Consider the following 13,165-nt stretch of genomic DNA (forward strand, 5'->3'; position numbering starts at 1 on the left):
CAAGACAGCTCCCTCTAAAAAAAGCCCATGACTGAGGTCTATATTTAGTGGTCAACATTAGCTGGATGTTTCTGTGACCTGCACAGTGGGATACTTGGCTGGGGAAGCCAGCATCAAATCAAAGTTCAACACTACAGAACTCTCAGCTCTCTGCAAACATGGCCATTCTGGCCCACTAAATTCCCAAGCATTTCCCTACAAAACAACTGGCAGAGGGTGGCTGTGTTTTCATCTTTTCCTCTTTAGCTCTAAATTAAGCCAGATTCAATCTTCAGTAAGAGTGATTCCCTTCAACAGATGCGAGGATGCTGACGGAGCAGGACAGCAGACACCCCATTCTTGTCTGCAGCACAAACAGAGAGAGGATTGCTTGGCAGTTCAGAGAGCTGCACTTTACACCCACTCACCAGGCAAGCTGCCAGCTTCGCTAGGGGATGGAATTAAAACAGGGTTTAAGCAGGCAGCCTGACCTCAGGAGAGCAATCTCCCAGACACAGAGTGCCTCTTCAGTCATCCCAAGTGCCTCAGTGGAGCCCTGTCTCCAGAGACAGAGCATGTAAACAGCAGTGCCTGAGGAACAGAAGGTCCTGCGTGAGGTGGCACGAGAGGTGGCCAGGCATGAGGTGACACTGCAGCAGCACTGATTCACCCAGCCCCACGCTCATCAGAGCGCTGCTGCAGCAGAGGTGACAGTGCTGGAGGGCACACAGAAGGACACCGCTGTCCACAGGGCTCCTGGGGGACAGCAGGAGGCACGTACACAAGGTGCAGAGTAGCATCTAAAGGCTCTGTGTCAGAATAAGGGTGATGGTGCAGCCAGCACAGCACATCACAGCCCAGCAGCCATGGCTCTATTGATCACAAGGACTTTCTACACAGCAGCAACACAAGGCTGTCATTATCTGGCTCTCAAGACCAGCCCAGGGTGACTGATCACTAACCTGAGAAGCATTTGTTCTGCCACCCATGCCTTAATCCATGTGCACAAGAAAAATCTGCACTGCAAGGACTCTGTGTTCTTTGTCTCCAGGTGATACAGTCATCGCTGCAGAAATATTTTTGGTGAGTCTGTACCAGGTGACTGACTAAAGCATTTGTCTCAGCTCATCCCAAACTGGTGAGTATAATAAATCAACCTGTTACCAAAGTGTAGAAAGCAGACCCTCAGGTAACAAAGGCTGAGCCAGAAACGTGACAGCACAGTGTTTCGTGTGCCTTTAACAGCTCTGTTACTGCAACCAGCCCACACCACCCAGGCAGAAATTGGGGGGCTAAAACCTAACACAAAAACCACCTGATATCCACTCAAGCACAGTCACAGCTAGACTGCTTTAAGAAGCAAGTTCAGCTCACAGTGCACAACTAGGGAAAATCTGTCAGTAAAATAATCCTCCTTATTTCATGCAGGAAAATGTTTCTAATATCCAAAGCACGACAAGTCCAGATTCAGCAGATTTTCTGACCTAGCACCCACACAGCCACATATGAAACCTTCAGCTGACACCTATTCAACCTGGGGCAGCTGGCACAGAACAGGGAGGGAAAGACACCCAGAATCTCCCACTGCCCAAAGATCTCAGCTATGTATGCAGGAACTTCTGCCTAGTGCTGGAAGGAATTTTCTGGCACACAGTGCTCCCAGGATCTGACAAGTCCAAGGGTTCCCTTCCTAGTTTCAATCTCCTCAGCTAACCAAGTGGTCTCTGACCACAGATTTAATGTCCTGGGACACACAGGAAACCAAAGCAAGCCACACACACCAGACCACATGTGCTAAGCTTCCCCTGTCTGTGAACATGAAGAGCTGAGCTGATCCTCAGAATCATGGAAACCAGTTTTCCAAGAAACTTTATTTCCAAACCAAGACCTCCTTTGGCAGAAACCATCATTTGTTGTTACTAATTTGCACCTTAAGGAACAAGGATTTGGCTGTTGTCAGAGTAAAAGGATTTCTGGTAGCCAGATGTGCCTCTGGAGCACTCTGCTCCTCTTTGCTGCAGACTGGGGGACCCCAGCCAGTCAGCTGAGGGGTCAGGTAGTGCTCAGCAGCAACTAATATACCCCACACAGGATGTAATACAGCTTTTACTGTCTGCCAAACACCTCCTGTACCTAGGAAAAACCCACACCACAACTCCATACTGACACTAAATAGACAGCACTTTTAGAAATGTGGCACAATAAGATTTATCCTCTTTTTGAGCAGGGGTTCTTGCATTAGGCTCCTAAACTATTAACATCACCTCTCATTAATATGAGAGCACATAATAATGGGAATATGCATATTTCATTTTGTGAGCCATTCTCATGTCCTGATGCTGTACTAAGGACTCCAGCAAGGGGATCCAGAAAAGTCCAGTCACTGCACTTTTATGGATTAAACATTCATCAGAATAATTTATTCCTAGGAAATTTCTTATTTTGTCATTATTTATGAACCAATATCACAAAGATCTGGAAATGAAAGAAACACAGCAATTTTCCCAGATTTGAAGGATGAATTCAGGGTGCCAGGGTGAGAGTTGCTTGTCAGTACAAAATGTACTCTGGAGCAAATCTAGCCTTACATCAAAAATCTCATGTTGTGAGAGGTCTGGCTAACATGAGTTTTTAACCAGGAAAATGCAAATGAAAGCATCACTGGGTGTAATCACTCGCTTACAGCCACTGTGGTTTTGGTAACCATTTCCTTGTGTGCAAGGAACACACGAGTAAAAGTCAGAGTCACTGTTGACAGGCAGTGCAGAGGAAGGGAGGACACAAAATGCAATGACAGACAAAGCTACAGGGCAACAATAAGTTTCACAGGAAGTATTTTTTTTTCCCTTTTGCTCTATGTTGTAACACAAGAATAAACATCTTCTATTTTGGAAAGCCTACAAGTAAGGATTCAATTAACTGCAAATGTGGTATTTTTGAGGATAAATACAATAAATTCATATGCAGCTATGAATGAAGCTCCTGATCTGGTATCAGGGGAGCAATGTGAGTAGTAGTCTTTTCCACAAAGTAAGGAAAGGTGGGCAGAAGCCAGCCTTCCACAGACCTGCACTTTTACCTTTGCAGGTAATTTACTCTCACACAACCCCTAAGCAGACACAGAGCAAGGCCAAGCATGCAGACACACTAAACACACAACATATGTGGGGTAACTGCAACAGACTGTCTGGTAATAGATCACCTCACACCAGAGGAGAGTCCACACCCAATGCCCCCAAAATAATCTCATTTTCTCTGAGAAATCAAATTACCCAGGTCATACAAGGACTCTAAGACAAAGCTGGTAACTAAGCACAAACCTGGGCATGCCTTGAGCCCTGGACCATTCTCAAGTTCCTGTTTTGTGGTATCTTACACAGCTTCTTGCTAAAATCTCACCAGACTACACTGCTGAACACAGAATATGATAAAGCTCATCACAAAAGGAGAAAAACACATTCCTATAAATGCAACAGCAATAAAACTGCTCCTTTTGCAGAAAACGTCTTTGAGTCGCTTCCTACTCAGCAGCAATTTGAAGCAGGGAGAGGAATCTAACAAAAGTGTTGAAAGATCTCAGTAAGCATAAATGCTTCATAGAAATGAAATGCGGGAGCAGCCAGTCACTCTCTCAAGTGAAAAGTTATTAAGCAAATTAGGAAGGTACATACAGAGCATGAAAAAAAAGCCAAAAAAGCCAAAAAACCACCCAAACCATGAGATCTAATGCTCCAAGTGAGCTGTGCCAGGAGCATTAGAAGGAAGGAAGCTTTCCCAGCTACTCCGCAGCGCTCATCAGCCCAAAGGCTGCTCTGCCAGACCAGCTTAGGAGCAGAGCGCAGCTCTCCAAGGAGATTTCCCAGCAGCAATTCTGCTCCCCAGGGCAGCCCTGCAGGGCCCCCTGCTCCGGCAGGGAGGGATCCGGGGCTGTCCGAGCTCCGGGGGCTGTGGCACACCGGGTGACAGACACCGGGTGACAGACACCGGCGGACTACAGCACCCAGCAGGCACCGCCGGCCGGGCTCGCACCGCCGGGGCTGACGCGGAGCCACCGGAGCCAATCCACGGCACACGGAGGAAATGTCAACAAACACGGCGGCCTGCGGGACGCGTGATACCGGCCACAGTAGGGCAGGACACGGCCGATAAGCCCCGCCAGGGCCGGCCGGGGGTGGGCACAGAGCGCTCACCCGCCCTGCATCACAGCCCTTCATCCATCAGCACCGCCTGGAGCACAGCCCCTCATCCTCCAGCACCGCCTTTGCATCCCGCAGTTATTTTTTAAAAATCATCCACGAACGGCAAAGAAAACTTGCCCCGTTGTCAAGCAAGATTTAACAAATGATCAAAAATAAATTTAAAACTTGATGGTTCGCGTTTCGCAGCAGATCAGTTTTAGCCCCTCTAGATTGGATCTTCGGGGCTGGCTTTGAAGGAAAAATGTCTGCTGCAATTTTTAACACTTAGTGACGACCACAAGGACAACAGAAAAAATGCAAATTAAAATCCTCTGGAGCTAAGACAATCATATGCTACAAAGTCATGCTTGCACTATTTTTGCGTGGTCTAGGAAATAGAAATTTTCTCAGGGAGTGTATCCAGACCAGAGAAATAAAATAAAGAAGTGGGCATGCCAAAAATAATACTAATTTTATTTCTAACATTTTGAGAACTTAAAAGCTTCCAGCACAGACATATTCACCACACTGCATTTCACTGTGTAACATCCTGGAGCAGAAGCTCCCACCTCAACTCCCAACTGCACACGAGTTCTCTGGTCCAGCCAACAGCTAACACATGATCTGCTGTGTTTGTTTATCTTTCCATAACTTATCAGAAGGCTTTCTCTTCCCCCCCCTCCCCGCACCCCAAGTACACATCAGAATACAAACACTTGTTAAAAAGTGAAATTTCACAAACTCCATTCAACTTTTCCCAAATTTAGAATGCTTTGACATAATTGATTGTATTTACCTGGAAGTCATACAAGGCAACAATGTTTTCATGTTTCAATTCCTAGAAAAAGTAAAAAGAAAAACAAACCATAAGCTAGGAGCAAAAAAAAGGGCATATTGAATAAAGACTGAAGAAAAGAAGTCAGGCTGCCTTTACCTTAAGAATTTTTATTTCCTTGCCTAGCAGTGTTTGCGATTTTGCAAGGTTCTTCTTGTTAATACATTTCACAGCTACTTCCAGCTCAGGTTTCTGAAACAGTACATAAATAACACAAACAAATGTAAATTTCACCATTCATTCACATTAGGATAAGCAGCCTCTTAACAGATTACAAATCCTACTGAAAGAAGTGTCTTGCAGCACCGGTAAAGGCCTCTCACTTCACATCCTAATGCCTTCTCCTTACTTGTTCAGACTTGCCCTTTCCCGAATTATGCTTGTCAGCCCAAGGAGAAAAGCCCAAGGTTTAGGGTTTTGTTGCTACTTCATACAATGATTATCCTCTTATTTAATCACTAGAAATAAATGCACTGTGGGAGCCGTGGCTTATCCCAAGCACTAATGATGGAAAATCCACTGCCGGATTGGTTTCCTTTTATTTACCAGTAAGAGATTTCTCCTCCTCCTTGAAAAATTAAGTGGAGAAGGAGAAGACTTCACAGACACACACACACAAAAATCCCAAACAAACTAAAGAGTTCCTTTCATAGATAGTGTGTAGGGATTTTTTTCTCCCTTGTTTTGGAGGTGGGGACAGGTTTTGAGTGGATCTAGGAGGCAGCTGACGGCCTCCCAGCCCCAAGGTGAAGCCACCTGCTTGGCTCCTGCCGGGACACACACCTGCTTGGAAGAAACTCCAAGGGGAACAATAAATAAATAAAAACAAGCACCCCAAGCCCGGGGTGATGCCCAGGCTGGCAAGCGCCGCCGCTTGCGGCGGGGATGCGGCGACCGGTGCGCGCTGCCCCCAGCTCGGCCCAGAGCAGGAAATAAATAAATAAATGAAAAGCAGAAGCGAGGAGGGTGGAAATAAAAAGCAGGGATTCTCACCTCTTTGTGCCTGCCTTTGAAGACGACGGCGAAGGCTCCGTGCCCGATCAGGTCCTTCCTGCTGAACTCAAACTTTCCCACCGTCTCCATGGCGCTGCGCCGGGGGGTCCCGGGGGCCGGCGGCGAGGCTGCGGCCGGGACGGCTTCAGAGCTGCAAAGGGACGAGGAGGAGGAGGAGGATGGCGGTGATGAAGGAGCTGCCTTTAAAGAAAATTAAACCTCTCCCAATCCAAACGCGACGGGGGTACCCCCCGCCACCGCCCCCCTCGGAACGGTCGGGAGCCGGAGCAGCCCCGCTCCCGCCGGCCCCGGCAGCTCCGCTCCGGGCTGCGCTGCCCACCTCGCCCAGGTCCATGGGCTGCCTCTTCCTGCCGAGCGGCCGGGAGCCGGGCATTGTCAGCGGCCGGGGCGAAGCTGGCTCCTCAGCAGCGGGCCTCCCCCATCTCCTCCTCGGGCCGGGCCGGCGCGGCTCCTCGGGCCCCGCTTCAGGCGGGGCTCCCCATGCCGAGCCCCGGCCCCCCCGCCGGCAGGCGCGGCTTCGCCGAGAGTCCACCTTAAGCGCGATCCACCTTAACGCCCGGTCCGCCTCACGGCAGCGTTCCACCTTAAGCCCGATCCACCTTAAGGGCCGCCCGCGCCCCCGGCTGTGAGCGCTGGCGGGGCCGGGGTCGCGGGGCCGGGGTCGCTCCGCGGGAGCCGCCGCTCGCTCGGCCGGGCCCGGACAAAGCTGTGCGGAGCGGAGCGGGAGCGCCGGGCGGCGCAGGCGCGGTGTGCGGCGGGGGAGGCGGCGGGCAGGCGGGCAGAGCAGCGGCGGCGGCGGCACCTGAGGCGGAGCGGCCGGGCCCGGCACATTTAAAGGCGCCGCCTGCCGCCCGCCTGAGTCAGCGCCGCGCTGCCGCGGCCCCCGCGCCGCCGGCCCGGGAGGGCTCCTGGCAGCCACCCGGCCTTTGGGAGGTGACACAACCATGGGATGTTCTGAGTTGGAAGGGACACACAACGATATTGAAGTGCGGCTCCTGGTCCTGCACAGCAGAGTCCCAAGAATCCTAGCACGTGCCTGAGAGCATTGTCCAAGTGGTTCTTGAGCTCTGTCAGGCTCGGTGGTCACCACTTCTCCAGACAGCCTGTTCCAGTGCCCAGCCACCTTCTAGCAAAGAACCTTTTCCCAATTTCCATCCTGAACATCCCCCGACACAGCTTCAGGCCATCCCCTGGGGTTCTGTCACTGTCACCGCAGATCGGTGCCTGCCCTTTCACTTCCCTTCCCAACCCCACAGTTGTACACCACAATAAGGTCTCCTGTCTGTCTCCTCCAGGCTGAACAGACCAACTGATGTTTCAAACAATTAAACAAATGGGTCTGGTTAGGTGAAGTTCACCCCAGGATCTGTAAAGTGTCCAGGTGGGCCTGGTCTAAGCATCCCCAGCACCCCTTGCTCTCTCCCAGCATAGCCCACCTCCTCCTCCACAGGCTCTGGCTCTTTTCCACTCGCTCCCGTGCCAGGGCTCCACGGTTCCTCCGTGGGGAACCAGCCAGGCCTCCAGAAGTTCCCCAGAGTGCCTCCATGGAGCTTTCCTCTGACGGACTCTTCTTGATATGCTGCTCCAGAGCTCGGCATGGAATCTCTGTTGTGATAAGAAACCTTTCCTGGCCGGAGCCTGGTGTGTGGTTTGGCCATCCCATCTCTTGCTGTGCAGTGACCCACAAGCTCTGCCCTGTGGGTGTGTGCTCATAGGTCATTCCCTCCATGGCAGGAACCTCTCACGGGTTTGCCCCATCCTCTGCTCCAGGCTGCCCAAATCCATCAGCCCTGGCAGCACCCACACCACTCGCGCACTCGCTCCTGTTTGTTCGCTTCTCACAACGTCAAATCCCAACTGCAGGGAAAACAACGCTGCTCGTGGGCAGCACCGCTGCTCGCACGCTCTGCCTGAAGTTTGTTTTTTACCCAACTCTATCGACCCGGCTATCGACCTGTGCCAGCGCTGCAGTTCCAAACACGCAGTGCCAGGGTGATGCCAGCGGCTCTGCAGACACCCAGCACACAGGGTGCTGGTGTTGTGACGTTGGGTGGCTGCAGTTATCGCCATTCTCGGCACAAGTCGGACACAAACAGCACTTCACAGCGTCAGGACGTGTTATCTGCACAAAGGCAGTGGCTGTCTGATATGCTATCTGGCCCATAGGCTGTTGTCCTTGGTTCCCACATAACTGGTGTTCAGGTACCTTCACCTTCCTCCACTTCAAATTTTAGTGGGAAAATGACAGTGTGTACTAAGAAGTAGCAGTGCCTGGCTGGTAGGGATTGGCATGTCAAATTCCAGCAATTCAGTGCTTGTCGGGAACTGTGAAAGTGACGAGGAAATTCTTCAGTGGGAATCTGAAAACTGTCTCTGTTGAAGTAGCCCTTAAACCAAAACAAGAGCACCTTATTAATTTCAGCAGAAATTCATTTTAGAACCCCTTTAAAAAAAACATACAATGTATTTAGCTACTTGTTTTCTTTCACACTTTTGTATCATCCACATCTACAATTTCAGGCCTTTGTCAATGATCATAAGGGGTTAATTTAAAAACAAACACAGAAACCAGTAAAAATGTCAAACATCATCAAAAAATAGTGCTTGGCAAATGCCAGACTTGGGAATTAATTTTACCCCTTGTTAAAAGCCACTGTCTCTAATGCAGAAGGTAACAGTTGAAAAAGTTTAGGGCAGGAAGTGAAGAAAATGTTTTGAAACTACTTAGATGATTTCTAAGCAGGCAAAATCCTGTATCTGCCATGGCTGGAAAGCAGCCAGAGCACTCTGGTTAGCAAGTGCACTCTTGCAAGAGCTGTGGTAAAATCTGCAGTGCCCACAGGTGTTTCTGCCTTTCCTTCCCCAGCTCAGCAAAGACGTTCAGTCCTGGGTGAAGGAGGAAGTTGATATGACTGCTGTTCAATTAGACGCCAAAATATCCCACTGATGAATGTCCTTTGTTCTGTACAGAGTGTGCTTATTTTGTTCCTTCACATGCTGCTGGCTGTGAAAAAAAAGTTAAATGTAAGTTAGATTTGACTAAACGTGGGTCCTAAGGCAGCTCTTTGCATGCAGCTGTTTACAGAGCCAGGTGGCAAAGCCAACCTCCTCTCTGCTGACATTCTGGTTTTGTTTTAGGCAAATTTGTTTTGTTTTTAAGCAGGCTCACTGGGTAGCTTTCTAATGAGCAAAAGGACTTCAAGACAGCAGAATAAAAGTCTGTACTAGGATCAGGACCAAGTAGCACTGGATGCCATGGGCACACGAGGCATCACATGCACTTTGAATGATCAGTTTAACATTTGTAGCAATTAAACATCTTTCAATTGTGTGTCTTCCAAAAAAAAAAATAGCTTGGTGAAAGTATTTTGAACTTCTACAAAAATTTAGAATCTTCCCCCAGGACCACTAACAAAATGTAATGCCCCTTGACAGCAAATATGGGTTTGAGATGTTTGGAGTGCACTCTGCAGACACATTTGTTCATTTTGGAACAAAGAGGGCTGAAAAGCTTTTTAATTAAATGTAGGATTCTTCAATTATTTTTTTTCCTGTGGTCTGCTGATTAAAAGCTTGTGTTGTATCAATTCTTCCCTGATGTCCAGAATTCAGTGAGAGTATGTTTAGGCCAACATCCAACACATGCAAATTCTGTCCTCCTCCCACAGTCTCCCATTTGTTAATCATGAAAGCACTACTGCCAGCACATATTCAACTACTTCCTCAGATGGAGGCATTAATCTTTGAGGGGACAGAGTAGAGAGTTCAATTTACTAATGCAAAACATCAGCGGGGGAAGATCTACTGCTGAGATTTACAATGGGTGGAGAATAATATAAGCATACAATACACCCACTGTGGGAAGCCTTGGAATATTGTCTTGAAAGTCTCTTTTTAATTTGATGCAATTTTATTCTTTTTTTCTAATTTAAATGTAAAGGAAAGCGATGGTCAAGTGATATCCTGATGACTCGAGTAATGCTCTTTTCCAATACCATGTTTTAATCAGGAGTCATAAACATGGCTCTTTCTACCTCCTGTAATCCAAGAGTGCCATCCTTACCTCTTGGCACAATGTAATTATCTCTGAGCTGGGGAATTGGTTAAAGCTACAGAAGTGTGAGAGAATTATGTAAGCAAACTCAGAGTATAGATTTATCATGAAGACAGGAAATTTCCATCTTTTCATCATGCTTTTCCAGACAGTTCCATCTTCTTCATACAAGCACTTCTGTTGGCCAGACAGCCATCTTTCCTAAGATATTATCTTGGCTTTTCTAGTTCAGCAGCTCCAGCCTGGTGTTCCCTTCAGTGCCCAGTGAGAGATCAGAAGCTTCCCAGCTGGCACCCCTGAAGCTGAACCACTGAAAGGCATGGGGCAATCCTTGCCCAGACACCATCACAAAGAACAAGTTCTTTCCCTTGCTGTGTGTCTCTGTTTTGAACACAAACCTCTGCTTGATACAGAGAGAATCTCCAAGGCCTTCCTGTTTAATCTTTTCATTACAGCAACTGCCCCAGGGACACAAGCACTGAGGGACAGGACAGCAAATCAATATTTCTGGAGGAAGTGCTGGATTATGAGGCTTGGGCATGAGCAAGATGCGATTGAACGTGTTACTGCACATAGGCTGAGCCTCATAATTGGTCCCACATCTCCTCTTTGTGTGAAATGAGCACTGAAGCCTGAAGATGAGCTTTAATATGTGCTACAGCTCAGTTGTAGGTGTGCTGCTGCTGGGTAATTATTTTCTTCACAGAAATGCGTGCTTGAAACTGGATACTTCACAGCCAAAGAAAATGGACAGAGTAGCACAGGAGGAAAGATCAGAATTTGAGTTTCAGAGTACCTCTGGATGAAAAGCAGACTCTGTATTCATATGGATTCAAAATCTGATGCAAATTTAGACATGTTGAGGCAGTTACACATCCGCTTTCCACAAACATCCCAGTGGCTGAGCATAATCACCAGTATCTGGGCAGAGCCAACACTAACCTGAAAGCTGGAATTTTTGCCAGGTTCATCAGGAAGGAGTGAAGGTACTGAATATGCTTGGCTAAAGATCAGTTTGGTGGAAGAAATATGTGGAAGGTCTACAAATATCTGTAAATTGTAAAGGTAAATATTAGCCTGGCATTAATGAATGGAAGGGAAGAAGGGAAGCTACAGGCTGAATTTAATGGAAAATTAAAATTATGTTGTTTAATCATACTGGTTTGTGATGTCTGCTAGTAGGCTGGATTCTGGCTCAGTTACAGTAAGGATAAAACAGAGATTACAGTCCAACTGCACCAAATTCACCAGGATAAGCAAGTTTTGAACACTGCCTTGTTGTGTTGCATTCCTACAGAGGCTGAAGGAGTAGATTAATCTGGAGCTCTGAAAACATCGGCAGATTTACAGCAGCAGTAGAAGTTGTGTCAAGAGTACTGTTCATACCTCACCAGGGACCTGCAGAAACATAATTCCAGCTCTGGTAAAATGCTTTTGTCTTAGGAAAGGAGTGATCCTCCACTCACAACATCAGCTCTTGATCACTGAAATGAGACACTGAATTAATGGAGTCTGCAATCTGCACCCTGACTTTCACAGCCAGCTCCCTGCATCGCACACAGAGCAGAGTTTAAAACATTTAGGTGACATTCAAACATGGGATAGCACTGAATAGCACTGATAGCACTGAAACAGGTGGGAGGTCTGAATATTTGAAGTACTAGAGCATTGAGGTTATTCAAATACCTGCTGGAGCAGTGTGGCACTTAGCATGGCACACAGGAGAGGGAGAGTTGCTTTCCATGTGCTCCCATAGCCCTGTCATTTTACATTCTGGGTTTATTTATGCTGTGAGCCACTCTATTGATTAATAGTGCTGAGAGATTTAACTAGCCACCGAATTATCCTGGCAGGCCAGGTCTGAGATGTTTTATTACCTCCCTCCTTGCACATACACACCAGCCTACTGAACAGACATTGTGAATTATTGAAGGTGTCATTTTCATGTATTCAGCAAGGTGCTCTGGCAAGGGCCTTCCTGGGTTCCCATGGCATTTTGGTATCAAATGCATTTCAGCTACTGGAAGAGGGCTCTGGGCACTAAAGGCTGTGCTCAGTGTTCAAATCTGTTAGTGCTCACATCAAGGATCATTACCTAATAACCTGCCTGCCAAGCAGCTGATTATATTAAAATGAAGTTTGCCAATAAATAAAAGTCTGCAAATCTACCCAGAGCAGTCTGTTTTCAGGCTAATTGGAAGCTATTTTTTGCCAGAACAAGTACTGCTTGTCCATAAATCAGCAGGTTTCATTGTGCAGTTCCTTACAAGATGTTGTCTCTGTGCTGGTTGGGAGCAGACCCACTCCCACCACCCTCAGTTTCCCCCACAGCACACACACACTTTGGTGTGTGCCATCCATGGGGTCCCTCATGTCAGTCCTGGTTTGTTCAGGGTGGGATATGGGCCTCACTTTAGCCTGGGCTCTGGGATCCCCTCCAATGTCCATTCAAGTCAGCAGGATGCTCTGCAGCTGCTCCAACACTCTCCAGCACCAGCCCCTGCTTTCCTGGCCTCTGCATGACTAATACAGGGGAAGACTCCAGGTTTAAGGACCCTCTCTTTTCTCTAACAGAAAGCTGAAATTCATGGTCAGAAAGAACCCTTCAGACCAATGAAGTCTTTCCAAAGCAATCCAGGTGGACAGTGAATTCACATTTGTCACCTTTGGCGTCCCCATCCCTCTCAAAAGCAGCCTTGAGACAAAAATCACCAATGAAATCTACAACATTACAGGACTACAGTGAGTTCCCAGAGAAACCTGCATCTGTCCTGTTATGAATCAGAGGCCTGGTTGCTTCTTCTTCTCTAAGAGGTGGCCATTTAAGAGCAGGTTTAACCCCCTTTCACTGCTGGCTTACAGCAAAGAGCCACAGAAGAATGCAGGCTTATAGAACAGTCATTTCTTCCTCTCTGTCATGAACCTGGGAGGTCAAGGACATGCACCAGTTTAAAAATAGGATTGTCAGGCATTTTCTTTGTAGCTGAGCTCTTTTTGGGGTTTGGTGCATGAGCACTGCTGCCCCAGGAGAAGGGAGGCACAGCCAGGAGCACTGTCCCTCATGGGACCAGCTCATTTGTGATTCCTAGCTGCTTCCAGCAAGCT

At 47.9% G+C, this 13,165-nt stretch overlaps 1 protein-coding gene across 2 annotated transcripts in view; it reads right to left on the reverse strand.

Annotated features, from left to right (window-relative positions):
- Nucleotides 1–6,671, reverse strand: part of ULK1 (unc-51 like autophagy activating kinase 1) — a 75,217-nt gene extending 68,546 nt beyond the window's left edge. For both annotated transcript variants that reach the window (XM_054288769.1, XM_054288768.1), the window contains exons 1-4: nucleotides 6,326–6,671; nucleotides 5,986–6,136; nucleotides 5,092–5,184; nucleotides 4,954–4,995 (exon numbers count right to left, since the gene is read on the reverse strand). In XM_054288769.1, the coding sequence (XP_054144744.1) occupies nucleotides 4,954–4,995; nucleotides 5,092–5,184; nucleotides 5,986–6,075 (225 nt within the window). In that variant the 5' untranslated portion in view covers nucleotides 6,076–6,136; nucleotides 6,326–6,671. The remainder of the gene's footprint in view (nucleotides 1–4,953; nucleotides 4,996–5,091; nucleotides 5,185–5,985; nucleotides 6,137–6,325) is intronic.
- Between the last annotated feature and the right edge of the window lie 6,494 nt (nucleotides 6,672–13,165).

Source organism: Melozone crissalis, unplaced genomic scaffold, assembly GCF_028551555.1.
Source record: "Melozone crissalis strain CALT ecotype California unplaced genomic scaffold, PUWL_Pcris_2 ptg000063l_1, whole genome shotgun sequence".
NCBI lineage: Eukaryota > Metazoa > Chordata > Aves > Passeriformes > Passerellidae > Melozone > Melozone crissalis.